Source organism: Dasypus novemcinctus, chromosome 10, assembly GCF_030445035.2.
Source record: "Dasypus novemcinctus isolate mDasNov1 chromosome 10, mDasNov1.1.hap2, whole genome shotgun sequence".
Lineage (NCBI taxonomy): Eukaryota > Metazoa > Chordata > Mammalia > Cingulata > Dasypodidae > Dasypus > Dasypus novemcinctus.
Window position 1 is genome coordinate 91,115,831 of NC_080682.1, and position 15,862 is coordinate 91,131,692.

The window sequence follows — 15,862 nt, forward strand, 5'->3', positions numbered from 1 at the left end:
GTTGGGTAAAGAATAAGACTTTAATGTTGCTAAATATCTACTGGAAAAATAACATGGGACATGGCCAAGCAGGCTTCTAAATAATGATGATGATAGCCCAATGTTCTGAGCACTTTATATGAATTAACTCATTTACTCCTCACAATTGTCTTATGAAATTCGTTGTTATTCACATTTTACAGACGAAAAAACAGAGACATGCTGAAGTAAAGAAACTTTCCCAAGATCACCCAGCTAGTCAGGGAAGGAATGAGAAATGAAAATCAGGAAATCTGGCTCCTGAGCTTCATGTAAGGACCCACTGTACTGCATTTCCCCCTTCACAGCATGGCTCCTTACCCTTCTCTTCCCTTCAGCCTCTTTTTCCTTGCTCAGCTGCATATTCTCTTTGGGCTCTGTGAAGTACTTCCTTTGCCGCTTTGTGACTGTGACATTCCTCACTCTTGATTCTTTCCTAAATGAGCCTAGAAACCTCCCACGGTGCTTGACACAGAAGGAGCAGCCACTGAATGAAATGAACATCCTTCCTCCCCACACAGTAACTTCTTCTCCAGAACCTCATTGACAGACAGTCTTTGCTGTTCCTCTGCCCACCCAACCTTTGATGCCTCACTATTGGGTTAATAAAATATCATTAGAATTGTAATCAGAAAGAGGGAGTTGTTTTCTGAGGACTTATAGCAGCTATCTTACTGTTTTATTGAGAAGGAATATGTTAATAACTGATGGAGTTGGGAAAAGTGGTCAGAAAATAAATATTCAGTAAACTTCTTTATAAGGAAAATGAATTCATTTTCCAGTAGAACTTTTGTTTATATAAATTTTGGGCTAGCAGTTTATAAGAGAGCAGTGCTATCAGTGGCCCTTCTCTGTGTTTACCCCAGCAAAGCTCAGCCACTCCTCTAAATAGAAGTTGAGTGAATATTTTAACTATACTGGTTTGGAGGATGCCAAATTATTAGCCTGTCTGAGACCCTTATCTGATTCTGGCCCTGTTTGCTTCCCTGCACCCACCTGGAGTCCCTTATTCCTTCCCCACAGCCCATGATATTATGAGCAGGTGCATCTGCTCAGAGTCAAGAGGGATGGTCTCATAAATTGGGAATATTATTCCTTTGCTTGTCCATCTCCTAGGACTCTCTGGATACCATTATCAGTGGGTATATCCAGTATTTGTTTAGTACCTTTATACTCCTGATTTTATCCTTTGCTTATGCTCTCTGTGGTCCCTTTTCTCCATGTTCCCTACAAGATTCTTTTATATTATTATTATTAAAGATTTGTTTATTTATTTATTTCTCCCCCCTCCCTCCATTGTCTGCTCTCTGTGTCCATTTGCTGTGTGTTCTTCTGTGTCTGCTTGTATTCTCATTAGGCAGCTCCGGGAACTGATCCTGGGACCTTCGGAGTGGGAGAGAGACAATCATTCTCTTGCGCCACCTCAGCTCCCTGATCTGCTGTGTCTCTTATCTCTCCTCTGTCTCTTTTTGTTGCATCATTGTGCTGTACCAGCTTTCCATGTGGGTCAGCGCTCCTGCATGGGGCAGCACTCCTGTGCAGGCAGCTCTCCACACAGGGTAGCACTCCATGTGGGCCAGCTCGCAACATAGGCCAACTTGCCTTCACCAGGAGGCCCTGGGTATAGAAACCTGGATCTCCTATATAGTAGATGGGAGCACAATTGGTTGAGCCACATTTGCTTCCCCCTACGAGATTCTTAATCATCCTCTCCCCAGTGCCTCGTATTTGAAGGAAACAAATCATACATGAGTGGTGGGAGGAGTTAAGGCAAGAAGGGCTCTTGCTTAACCCTTTTCAGCAACAGGGAAACCTGAAATTTTCTGAGGGTTACCTAAGAGTGGGGCAGGAAGGAGGGGCATATTCATGGAGGTAGGGAGGAATGTATTGATTCCCTGTACTCAGAATAGTTTCCTTAGGGGACTCCTGTGGATGAGGAGATCTAGACACCAGTGAGGACCACATGTATGGAATCATTTAGGAGAAGAGCTTGAGCAGTTTATGAGGAGCAGGTGATGAAGATGGCCCCTTTCAATCTCATCTGCTGCCCCACTCCTCACTACCTTTGGGGAAGATTTGAATCTGGATCAGAGTAAAGGAATATATCCCTTAGGTTTCTTATGGATTTCCACTTAGTTCTTTATATTATATACCTGGAATCACAGGTTGGAAGATGTTGGGCAAGTCTTAAATGAAATGTTCAAGGTAATAATCAGATAAACTTAATATGATTACATATAATCAAGTTAAAAATATAATTTAGCCAATAGGCCTTCAAGAAAGAGATATTGTTATCAAAATGGACCTTTACAAAGTGGTGTGTCTTAAGGAGGTATTTTAAAGATAAAATATGGATAAGCAGAAGTGGAAAGGGAGTAAATTTCAGAAGCACAGAAGGAACCAAATCTTGGGGAAAGGGTCAAGCACAGTACAAGTCAGGGGCAAATGCTTATGTGGAAATAGTAGAATGAGATCAGAAAGGTAGGGTGGGGCCAACCTCTGAGAGCAGCATGATTGGAGGTAGGTTCTTGAGGTATAGGTGAGACAGAAGTTCTACAGACAAATGAGGTACTCAGGGCCAGAAGCCATTCCTACATCTAAGAAGGCCTTCTCTAGGGACATTTCCCCTGGATAAATCCTGCAAGTAAGAAATGTATGCCATTTTTTTTGTGTGATTTCTGTACATCTTCAGAGATACTTTCTGTTCCTATCCCTTTCAGCAGGCTCATCAGCTTCTCAGTCATTATAGAGAAGACCCAAAAGTGTGGCATGTCTCACACCAACCTTACCATTTTTCACCCTGCAGTTTTTGTCCTACTTGGCATTCCTGGGCTGGAAGCTTATCACATTTGGTTGTCGATCCCACTCTGCCTCATGTACATCACTGCAGTCCTGGGGAACAGTCTTCTAATGGGGGTCATCATCACTGAACACAACCTCCATGAGCCCATGTATTTCTTCCTTTCCATGCTAGCCATCACGGACATCCTGCTGTCCACCACCACTGTGCCCAAGGCCCTAGCTATCTTCTGGCTCCATGCCCATGACATTGCTTTTGATGCCTGTGTCATTCAAGTCTTCTTTGTCCATGTGATGTTTGTGGGGGAGTCAGCCATCCTATTGGCCATGGCCTTCGATCGCTTTGTGGCCATCTGTGCCCCCCTGAGATATACAACAGTGCTAACATGGCCTGTTGTGGGAAGGATTGCTCTGGCCATTGTCACTCGAAGCTTCTGCATCATCTTCCCAGTGATCTTCTTGCTGAAGCGGCTGCCCTTCTGCCGGACCAACATCATCCCCCATTCCTACTGTGAGCATATTGGAGTGGCCCGCTTAGCCTGTGCTGACATCACTGTCAACATCTGGTATGGCTTCTCAGTGCCCATTGTCATGGTCATCTTGGATGTGATCCTCATAACTGTATCCTACTCACTCATCCTCCAGGCAGTCTTTCGCTTGCCCTCCCAGGATGCCCGACACAAGGCTCTCAGCACTTGTGGCTCCCACCTGTGTGTTATCCTCATGTTTTATGTCCCATCCTTTTTCACCTTATTGACTCACCGTTTTGGGCATAACATTCCACGACATGTGCATATTCTGCTCGCCAATCTTTATGTCGTGGTGCCACCAATGCTGAACCCTATTGTCTATGGTGTTAAGACTAAGCAGATCCGGGAGGGTATAGCACACTGGTTCTTTGAAGTCAAGGCTTGGTGCTGTGCTTCCCCTCTGGGCTAATGGCACCCCACCAACTCCTACTCCCAGCTTTATCAAGGAATCTAGCTATGACAAGCACTGCACTCTTCCTTTTCTTCATCTTTCTCTTCCTTCTTTTTCATTCTCCTCTTTTACTCAGTTTTCTCTTCTTTCCCTGCTCTTCCCTCCTCTTTGCCTCCTTTCGCTATTTCTTTATTTTCTCTACCCTCTTCTCACTTTCTCCCCCCACCACCCAGAAATGATAACTAAGTATACATGACTTTGAGTTAAGCATTTAAAAGCCTGAGTAAACCAGACCTAATTCAGAGGCACAGATAGGTGAGCATCACAGGAGATGAGATTATTAATGAATGAATAAAAATAATTTTGTATCTAATATCTAAAGGGAGTCAGGATTTAAAAAAATTCTAAAATGGGCATTGATCTTTGTATAGAATCAAGTAGCTCTCCATCTGCACTTCTATAATGGCAAGTATTCTTGAAGGACAGTTATTCATGCCCATAAGCTGTTTGGAAAACTCCTGCTCATTTTTCAAATTTCAGCTCAAGAACTGCCTTCACTGAGAAGTATTTCCTGATCTTCTCAGGCAAGCCAAGGTTCCTATCTTTGCATGTCTATCATCTTGTACAAGTCTAAATGTGTCCAGTGAATGGTAATAGGTTATCTGTACCCCCATTTGACTGTTAACTCCTTGAAATCAGAAACGTGTGTATCATATTTGTATCCTCAATGTATTTAAAAAATACCTGGAACAAAACAAATGCTTGAAAAATGAATTAAAGAACGAGTGTGGGCACAATTTTCTTCCTGAAATATTTTTTATGACACACTGAAATGACCAGCTAAATTGGTTCACAAAACCAGTGATTGTAAACCAGTCCCTCACATAGCCTGCTTATCACTGTGGAGGCAAATCATCTGCTCTTCTACAGTACTCTCTTACCCCTTTACTCAGAGACCAGGGAATAGAAAGAAAGAGTAAGAAGAAACAGGGGTCTTTGATTCTCTCCTATCTGGCTTCTTTTTTTTTTTTTTTTTTAATATTTATTTATTATTATTATTTTTAATTACATTAAAAAAAATATGAGGTCCCATTCAACCCCACCGCCCCCGCCCCCCACTCCCCCCACAGCAACACTCTCTCCCATCATCGTGATACATCCATTGCACCTGGTAAGTTCATCTCTGAGCATCACTGCACCCCATAGTCAATGGTCCACATCATAGCCCAGACTCTCTCACGTTCCATCCAGTGGGCCCTGGGGGGATCTACAGTGTCCCGTAATTGTCTGTGAATTACTATCCAGGACAACTCCACGTCCCGAAAACGCCTCCACATCTCATCTCTTCCTCCCGTTCCCCACACCCAGCAGCCCCCATGGCTACCGTTCCCACACCCATTCCACATTTTCTCTGTGGACATTGGATTGGTTGTGTCCATTGCACACCTATGTCAAGTGAGGGCTTAGATTGCACATGGGTACTGGATGCACTCTTCCCGCTTCTAGTTGTAGACACTCTAGGCTCCATGTTGTGGTGGTTGACCTTCTTCAACTCCATGTTAGCTGAGTGGAGTAAGTCCAATAAGTCAAAGTGTAGGAGCTGAAGTCTGTTGAGGCTCTGGGCCTGGGTGTCATATTATCAGTCCAGAGATTCAAATCCCCTACATATATCTTAAACCCAGCACCAACTACAATTCCAATAAAGTAGCATGCAAGTCTTGTGAAAAGAGATCCCCTCTGAGTCCATTTCCATCACGCAGAAACACCAGCTCCAAAGAAGGGCCATCTGTCATGGCAGTGAACCCCTTCTGCCATGACCATAGAACCCGTGGGTCTCTTTATCCCTCAAAAGAACCAATACCTGGGGTTGTATCTACCTTATCTGTCTCTTAGACTCTGTTCAGTTGTACATAGGGCTATTCCTTCTGACAACCTCCAGACTCTTTTTTAGAGACTCACAGCCTTATAATCTCATTTCTCCTTTCCATTTCCCCCTTACATTAGGTCAAACTGCTTCCCGAAGTCATGTTATTATATGTAGACAGGTATATTCTGCTGTTCCGCATTGAATCTTTAATTCAAGGTCATTTTCTAGTTGCTTCTTCAGCTGGTATGTGGTAGTGATCCCTCGGTGCCAGGGAGGCTCATCCCCGGGTGTCGTGTCCCCGCTGGGGGGAATGCATCACATCTACACGCTGAGTTTGGCTGTGAGAGTGGCCACATTTGAGTAACATGAAGGCTGTCAGGAGGAAACCCCCAGGCACAATGCTACTCTAGGCCTTGTTCTTATTGCAGGTGCATAGGCTCAAAAGTGTAGCCATTAGTATCAAGAGCCCACTGTTGGGCCCTCCTTCCTTCCTGGTTCTTGCCGTTGCACCTGGAGGATTGCCGCTGCTCTCCCAGGGCCCACAACAGTGACCCCCCGGCCAGGAGCCCAGTACCCCCCCAGCTGTTGTTTTTAATTGTTTCCACTATGAGTATATATAGACATTACCATATACCCTGGGCATATGCCCTGTATAACTCCCTGTCAACCATATATATCCTGTCAATAACATCCCATATCAGTATTCCTCCGCTGCCATTGTTGAACCACTCTGTGATCCAAAACTTCCCGTAAAGTGAATCCCAACATAATGTCTGCTTCAGAAGAGTCTTAGATCACCAAAATTCATATATACAATATACAGTATTTCCCCAGATCCACCATAAAACCTTTTCCCTTCCACAGCAATAATCTTTTAACTTATTCATATCATATTTCCTGAAACTGATGTACAGATTCCGAAACTATAGTTTTCAAACAAGGTAACATTTGTGCTTACTATGTGGTCCATACTTTAGGTTGTACAGTTTTCTAAATTTTTTAGTTATCCTATGTTTTGTCTTATGGTTTTCACTATTAGTCTGTCGTCCCCTATATGTTTTTGGTGTAATATTAGCTGTTTTATATTCATCCTCGTGTACTCTCACATAACTCCTCTTTTGCCCCCTTATTTACCTTTGTTCCATCCATTGCACGTCCATTTTCCCCTCCCCTTTGGGCCCACAACGCCTGCCAATCTAATGCCCTGGAAGCCGTCCTTTCTCACGAGAGATACAGTTCTCTCTATTCGACGGCATTAGTCTTCCCCAGGATATGGGTCCACCCCACCCAATGGTAGAACCCACCTTGGCAAAATGAGCCTCCAGCTATTCCCTCCGGAGTCCGTCCCGCATCAGACCATACCCCCTGAGTGTCCTAACCAGGTAACCCTCCTACTTATACTTTGATACGTTTTACTCAACATTTAGTTCTCAATGAACTTCTGGCACTCTCCCATGTTTGTATGTTGCCCCTCCCTCCCACCTATTTCTTGGACCATATTACCCCTCTTCCCATCCCCAGCCCCCCTCAAACCCAGAAAACCCCACCCAAAGGTAACCCCTTGCCCCCATTTTGTCCCTTTTTTGTGCTCATACTTACCCCCAGCTCATCACAGATTCCACCCCTACAGACATTAACTCACAGCCTTCCTCCACCCCCCGATTTCCAGTAAACCACTTTTCCAGACTCTAGCTCTCTGAGGCAGTTAACTTATTTCATATCATTGAGGTCATATAGTATTTGTCCTTCAATGCCTGGGTTGCTTCACTCAACATAAGATTCTCAAGGTTCATCCATGTTATCATGTGCGATTGTAGTGTATTGGTTCTTACAGCTGAGTAGTATTCCATTGTGTGTATATACCACATTTTATTGATCCACTCATCTGTTGATGGACTTTTGGATTGATTCCAACTTTTGGCGATGGTGAACAATGCTGCTATGAACATTGGTGTACATATATCGGTTTGTGTCCTTGTTTTCAGATCTGATGGGTATATACCCAGCAGTGGTATTGCTGGGTCATATGGCAAATCTATGGATAATTTTTTGAGAAACTGCCAAACTGTCCTCCAGAATGGTTGGATCCTTCTGCATTCCCACCAGCAATGGATGAGTGTTCCCCTTTCTTCACATCCTCTCCAGCATTTGTATTCTACTGTTTTTTTCATGGCTGCCAATCTTATGGGAGTGAGATGGTATCTCATTGTAGTTTTGATTTGCATTTCCCTGATAGCTAGGGATTTGGAGCATTTTTTCATGTGCTTTTTAGCCATTTGTATTTCTTCTTTGGAGAAGTGTCTGTTTAAATCTTTTTCCCATTTTTTAAATGGGTTGTTTTTCTTTTTGTTTTCGAGATCTATGAGTTCTTTATATATGCAAGTTATAAGTCTCTTATCAGATATATGGTTGCCAAATATTTTCTCCCATTGTGTGGGTTTCCTTTTTACTTTCTTGACAAACTCCTTTGAGGTTCAGAAGGCTTTAATTTTGAGGTAGTCCCATTTATCTATTTGTTCTTTTGCTGCTCGTGCTTTTGGTGTGATATTCATGAAGCCATTTCCTATTACAAGGTCCTGTAGATGTTTCCCTACACTGCTTTCTAAGGTCTTTATGGTCTTGGCTCTTATATTTAGGTCTTTGATCCATCTTGAGTTGATCTTTGTATAATGTGTGAGATGGTAATCCTCTTTCATTCTTTTACATATAGCTATCCAGTTCTCCAGGCACCATTTGTTGAATAGGCCATTCTCTCCCAGTTGTGAGGGTTTGGTGGCTTTATTGAATATTATATGGCTATATACATGAGGTTCTATATCTGAACTTTCAATTCGATTCCACTGGTCTGTGTGTCTCTCCTTATGCCAGTACCATGCTGTTTTCACTACTGTAGCTTTGTAGTATGTTTTGAAGTCAGGAAGTGTGATTCCTCCTATTTTGTTTTTCTTTTTCAATATGTCTTTGGCTATTCAGGGCCTCTTTTTATTCCAAATAAATTTCATAGTTAGTTTTTCTAGTTCCTTAAAGAAGGCTGTGTTGATTTTTATTGGGATTGCATTGAATGTGTAGATCAGTTTTGGTAGGATAGACATCTTAATAATATTCAGTCTTCCTATCCATGAACAGGGAATATTCTTCCATTTATTTAGGTCTTCTTTGATTTCCTTGAACAATCTTGTATAGTTCTCGATGTATAAGTTTTTTACCTCTTTAGTTAAATTTATTCCTAAGTATTTGATTTTTTTATTTACTATTGTGAATGGTATTTGTTTCTTGATTTCCTCCTGATCTTGCTCATTATTGGTGTATAGAAATGCTATTGATTTTTGCGCATTGATCTTATAACCTGCGACTTTGCTAAACTCATTTATGAGTTCTAGGAGCTTTGTTGTAGATCTCTCAGGGTTTTCTATATATAGGATCATGTCATCTGCAAATAATGAAATTTTGACTTCTTCCCTTCCAATTTGAATGCCTTTTATATCTGGTTCTTGTCTCAGTGCTCGAGCCAGTACTTCCAAGACAATGTTAAATAGGAGCGGAGACAATGGGCATCCTTGTCTTGTTCCTGATTTTAGAGGGAAGGATTTCAGGATTTCGCCATTGTAAACAATGTTGGCTTTAGGTTTTTCATATATACTCTTTATCATGTTCAAAAAGTTTCCTTGTATTCCAATCTTTTGGAGTGTTTTTATCAGGAAGGGGTGCTGTATTTTGTCAAATGCCTTTTCTGCATCTATAGATATAATCATGTGGTTTTTTTCTCTCAATCTGTTTATATGGTCTATTACATTGATTGATTTTCTTATGTTGAACCATCCTTGCATACCTGGAATAAATCCCACTTGGTCATGGTGTATAATTCGTTTAATGTGTTGTTGAATACGATTAGCAAGTATTTTGTTAAGTATTTTTGCGTCTAGGCTCATTAGAGAAATTGGTCTGTAATTTTCCTTTCTTGTGGTGTCTTTGTTTGGCTTTGGTACTAGGGTAATGTTGGCATCATAGAAGGAATTAGGCAGTGTTCCTTCTGTTTCGATTTTTTGGAATAGTTTCAACAGGATTGGTGTTAGTTCTTTCCAGAATGTTTTGTAGAATTCACCTGTGAAGCCGTCTGGCCCTGGGCTCTTCTTAGTTGGGAGATTTTTAATGACTGATTCTATCTCTTTGCTTGTGATTGGTTTGTTAAGATCATCAATTTCTTCTTTCGTCAGTATGGGCTGCTTATGTATTTCTAGGAATTTGTCCATTTCCTCTAAATTGTCATTTTTGTTGGAATATAGTTTTTCAAAGTATCCTCTTATGATAGTCTTTATTTCTGTGGGGTCAGTGGTGATATCACCTTTCTCATTTCTTATTTTGTGTATTTGCATCTTTTCTCTTTTTTTCTTTGTTAGTCTCGCTAAAGGTTTGTCAATTTTGTTGTTCTTCTCAAAAAACCAGCTCTTGGTCTTGTTTATTTTTTCAAGTGCTTTCTTATTTTCTATTTCATTTAGTTCTGCTCTTATCTTTGTTATTTCCTTCCTTCTTCTTCCTGTTGGGTTACTTTGTTGTTGTTTTTCTAATTCCTTCAAATGTGCAGTTAATTCTTCAATTTCTGCTCTTTCTTCTTTTTTGATATATGAATTTATGGCTATAAATTTCCCTCTCAGTACCGCTTTTGCTGTATCCCATAAATTTTGGTATGTTGTGTTATCATTATCATTTGTTTCAAGGTAGTCATTGATTTCTTTTGAGATTTCCTCTTTGACCCACTGTTTTTCTAAGAGTGTGCTGTTTAATTTCCAAATTGTCGTGTGAAGTCTGGGTCTCTGTCCCTTGCAAATTTCCAGCTTGACTCCACTGTGGTCAGAGATATTGTTTTGTATGATTTCGATCTTTCTGAATTCATTAAGCCTTTCTTTGTGGCCTAGCATATGGTCTATCTTGGAGAATGTTCCATGTGCGTTTGAGAAAAATGTATATCCTGCTGTGTTTGGGTGTAATGATCTATATATGTCTATTAGATCCAGCTCTTCTAATATACTGTTCAAATGTTTTGTTTCTTTAGTGATTCTCTTTTGAGATGTTCTGTCCAGAGTTGATAGTGGTGTATTAAAATCCCCCACTATAATTGTAGATGCATCTATTCTTTCACTTAGTTTTTCCAGCATTTGCCTCACATATTTAGAGGCGCCCTTGTTAGGAGCATAAATATTTATGATTGTTCGATCTTCTTGACAAATTGTCCCTTTCACTAAAATATAGTATCCTTCTTTGTCTCTCACAATTGTTTCGCATTTAAAGCCTATTTTGTCTGATATTAATATAGCTACTCCTGCCTTTTTTTGGTTGTTGTTTGCTTGTATGATTGTTTTCCAGCCATTCACTTTCAACCTCCATGAGTCTCTGGGTCTAAGATGTGTCTCTTGTAGGCAGCATATAGATGGGTCGTATTTCCTTATCCAGTGTCCCAGTCTGAATCTTTTGATAGGTGAGTTTAATCCGTTGACATTCAGTGTTATTACGTTTAGAAGTTATTTATGGTAGCCATATTTTGGTTGGATTTGTGTTTGTTATATTTTGTTTGTATTATTTTATTTTCCCCTTCTATTTTTGTCTTTCTTGTTGCTTTTACACTCTCCTCCATCTCTGACTGTCCTGTTTTTTCCTTTCTTCCTGCAGAATTCCCTTAAGAATTTCTTGAAGGGGAGGTTTCTTGTTGATATACTCTTTCAGTTTCTGTTTATCTGTGAATATTTTGAACTCTCCATCATTTTTGAATGCTAGTTTAGCTGGATAGAGTATTCTTGGTTGGAAATTTTTTTCCTTTAGTACCTTGACTATATCATACCACTGCCTTCTTGCCTCCATCGTTTCAGATGAGAAATCAGCACTTAATCTTATGGAGTTTCCCTTGTATGTGATGGTTTTCTTTTCTCTTGCTGCTTTTAGAATTTTTTCTTTGTCTTGAGCATTGGATAATTTGACAAGTATATGTCTTGGGGTGGGCCTGTTGGGGTTTATGACCAGTGGAGTGTGCTGTGCTTCTTGGATATGTACGTCTGTCTCTTTCAGTAGATTTGGGAAGTTTTCATTCATTATTTCCTGCAACACTCCTTCTGACCCCTTTCCCTTCTCTTCTCCTTCTGGAATGCCTATAATACGTATGTTTGAGCGTTTTGCGTTATCATTCAGGTCCCTAAGTCCTATCTGGATTTTTTCTACTTTTTTATTGACCACTTCTACTATCTGTTTGATTTCCAATGCACTGTCTTCCACATCACTAATCCTCTGCTCTGCCTCTTCTAGTCTGCTGATATTTGCTGCAAGTGTATTTTTGATTTCTTGAATTGTGGTGTTCATTTCCATCATATCTGTTATTTTTTTGCGCATGTCTGCAATTTCCCCTCCAAGTGTTGTCTTCACGCTGTTAACCTCTTTCATTACTTCATCAAATTTGTCGGTGATAAATGTTCTGAGATCTTTCATTGCTTGTGCGAAGTCCTGCCCCCCTTCCTGATTTTCAGTTTGTTGATTGGATTCAGCCATGTTTTCCTGATTACTGGTTTGGTTTGTAGATTTTTGTTGCTGTCTTGTCAACATTTTTTCTTGACGGGTTTAATCAGTTCCTTAGCTTCTTTGTCTAGTCTTGGAGATTAATTAGCTGTTGTTTTTGCGTAAGTGTTATATCTTCTCTTTGTCACTTTGTTCTTCTTATTCCAATTTCTTATTGCTAGTTAAGCTCACTTTAAAGGAAAGTATTAGTGCTGGGGAAAGTCAATTGTTTAAGGAAGGAAAAAGTGTGAAGTAGTATTGGTGATATATGTTTACAAAGCAACAATATGAGTTCTGGGAGGATGGAGGTTAGATCATGTAAATTGTGTAGAGTTATAGTAGTAGGAAAGTACCTATAATGAGGTAGACGACTGAATATGGGAGGAATGTGGTACGTACTAAGAGGCTATTGTTTTCGTGAGAGAGGGAAAGAGAAAAGAAAGGTAATAGTTTCAGGGACGAATACCAGATGGAAAACTAAACAAAGGTATTAGAAATTAAGAGTTAGACACTTTGTGGATCAAAGAAAGGGAGATGGAATATAGGAGAGATAGCAGATGGTGGAGGATATCAAGTTGTAGGGGAAAGGGGATAGTGTAGATAGGCTAAATCTATTCACAGAGAAATGAGGCAGTGGAGGGTGAGGCAACCCAGCAAATGTGAGGTATTTCCTGTAGGACCTATTGTATTGTTAAGGTAAAATAGTATAAGAAGAATATTGGGGACAAGAAAGAGAGGATTGAAAAAAAAAAAAAAAACAACAAGAACAACAAGAACAACAACAACAACAACAAAAAACCAAAGAACAGAAACCCCGCCGCCAGGCTCGGCTGGGCTCAGCTGGGCTCCGGTCCCCCGCCCCCCGCCCGCCGCGGCTCGGCTGGGCTCGGCTTTCCCGCCCGCCGCCCGGAGTGGCGCGGCTCGGCTCTCCCGCTCGCCGCCCGGCGCGGCGCGGCTGGGCTCGGCCGAGCTCAGCTGGGCTCCGCCCCTCCGCCCGCCGCGGCTCAGCCGGGCTCGGCCGGACTCGGCTACCCTGGCCGCCGCCCGCCGGGGCTCCGCGCGGTGCTAGCTGCCTCGGCTCCACCTACCCAAGGAGGGAATCCTCCACACGTAGCTGGGATCTCCGTGTATATTTCACAGATGGATCCTCTCTGTTACCTTCCCTCCAAATCGATGTCCAGACACCTCCGGACCAGGAAAAATCCCGAAACAGCCGGTCCCAAAGAGTCTCCGACGCCTCCCAGCCAATTCCCCCCAGGAGCTAGTAACCGGGAAGTTCACTCAGCCGCCATCTTGCCTCCCCCTCCTGAAAAGTCCCAATTTATATCTTATAGACCAGTCCTTTCCGTTACCTTCCCACCAAATCGATGTCCAGACACTTCCTGCCCTGAAAAAATCCTGAAAAAGCCTGGTCCCGGAGAACCTCCAGCGGTGCCCAGCTGCCTCTTCCCAGGAGAGACGGCAAGGCAAGCTCACTCAGCCACCATCTTGCCGGAAGTCTGTCTATCTGGCTTCTGACTAGACCCAGCATTTGGAATTGTAGCACATGTTTTATGGTCAGGTTAGCAAAAATTGCAGTAGCTTTTTAGGGTTCATAGTTTCAACCCTCCTTCTTTCATGCTTTTCCTGAAAAGGCAATGCAAGTGCATTTCCTCAACCACTACAAATATCATCATTCTCTCCAGCCCTGAACTCTCCCTTGAGTTCATAAAGCCACACATCAACTGGATATCTCCTCCAGGGTATAGATTTTCACTTAAACCTGTTTTCCATTTTTTTTAGGATTATGATAATCTCACAAATTTCACTGAGCTGGAAACCCTGGAGTCTTTCTCAGTTTCTTCTTTAGGCATGCTCCTCAGCAAGTAATTGATGTGAATCATGTTGATTGTGCCACTAATTATTTAAGTGAATGGTATTTGGAGTCTCATCAGGATTTAAATCCTGTCTCCATTGTTTTCTAGCTGTGTGAACTTGTGAAATTCACTAAACATTTTTAGTCCTCAATTTTTAAAACCTTTATGTGCGGGTAATAGTAGCTTATAGGATTATTGAGAAGACTAAATGAAATAAACAACATAGAACATTTAGCAATCCTTAGCTTATATAAGTAAGTATCCAAGAAAAATTTTATTAATACTAAGTTAATATTGTTAATCTTCTTTTTTTTGCATTGTCTCTGCCAATTACTTATGCCCCTTATCATCTTTCATCTCAAATATTTCATTAGTTTCTTAACTTACATCAATGTTTTCAATCTTTTAAACCTGAACCTAAAACTATAAATTTACTCGAAGTTAGGCATTCCAAAAGTCAGAGTCAAACATGTTACTTCCCTGTTAAATACTTTGGAAGGTTCTTCATTACTTACAAAAGTGTTTTCCACAAAAATAATCTGAAGAAATATGTATCAGGTACCAATGGATTTTTTAATAAAACAAATTCTGTGATCAAATAAGTGTGGAAAATACTGACACTCTGTGAATCACACATATGACCATACAAGAGAAGGCTAGAGTTAGCAGCATGTTTCATACTTAAGTGACATAGATATCTGTATCCATGCCCACACAAATTTTTTTGATGACACATCACTCATATCTCTCTAAAAACCTAGTATCCCATTAGTCACAGTTGTAAATCACAAGATTATGAAATAAATTATATGTTAAAACATTAATTTAACACTCTGGTCCTAACAGACTTTTCTAGCATCATCTCAAAACATACTGCTATATGACAACAACGACAACAACAACTGATGTTTATCAAGGAATGCTGAGGATCAAGTTAAATGTTCTCTACATTCTCTCATCTAAGTCTCATACAACTTCATGAAGTTAGTGCTATTATAATCTCCACTGTATACACAGGGGAACCCAAGGCTTTGAGATAAACAATCAAGGTCACAGTTCACAAATGGAGGCGAATCCATGTGAGTTCCTTTTATGAAGTCTTCACCAATCCCCCCCATGCCAGAGGTAATCATCTTATCCTCTGGAACTTCACAGCATTGACATTTATGGGTTCCACTGAATATTAGTTACTCTTTGAGCCCAACAGATTGTGAGTTCTGTGAGGGCAGAGAGTATGTCTTATTCATCATTATAGTTCCAGTAGCCAGCATAGGGTTCAAAATGTATGTTTATGGACTGACTAATTTGAAATGTTGGCAAGGTGGTTGACCTCTGGATCCTTCACTGTTAAATATTAGCTAAATTTACGACTGAAAATCACTTGGACACATACAGACATTCACACACAGAGCACACTTGATTTGTTTATCTGACCTACTATTTCCTCTATCTCCCCACAGATTTCTATATATGTTGGGGTCTAGCAGGTATGTGCTGGGGTTTACAATTCTATGTATTGATACGAAGCAATGTAAAACCACTCCATGTCCATATGTTAGCCAGAGATGTGGAGTCATTAACAGATGCAGCACAGAGTGCTGTAGGAAGAACAGAATTAAATTACCCACCCTTTCTGGTTCCTGTGTCAATGATCCTTGGAGACTGGTTCTGCTTGGGTAGGCTTCTGTCTAATTAAACCAGATGTTCTCTAAAGACCTAATGGGGTAGAAAATCTTTTCTCACCCACAATGATTCCTAAGTATTAGGTACAAATACAGTCTCATTTCACTCCTGAGCCTCTACATTTGGCAGCTTTTTTTGGCATGCTGGGGAAGAAATTTCTCTTCAACTGAGGTAAGTTTCT

The 15,862-nt window shown here is 41.0% G+C and overlaps 1 protein-coding gene across 1 annotated transcript; it reads left to right on the forward strand.

Moving 5' to 3' along the window:
- The first annotated feature begins 2,787 nt into the window (after nucleotides 1–2,787).
- On the forward strand, nucleotides 2,788–3,756 carry OR52B2 (olfactory receptor family 52 subfamily B member 2). Its single transcript, XM_004466901.1, has one exon. The coding sequence runs from the start codon at nucleotides 2,788–2,790 to the stop codon at nucleotides 3,754–3,756; it is 969 nt and encodes a 322-aa protein (XP_004466958.1).
- The last annotated feature ends 12,106 nt before the right edge of the window (nucleotides 3,757–15,862 follow it).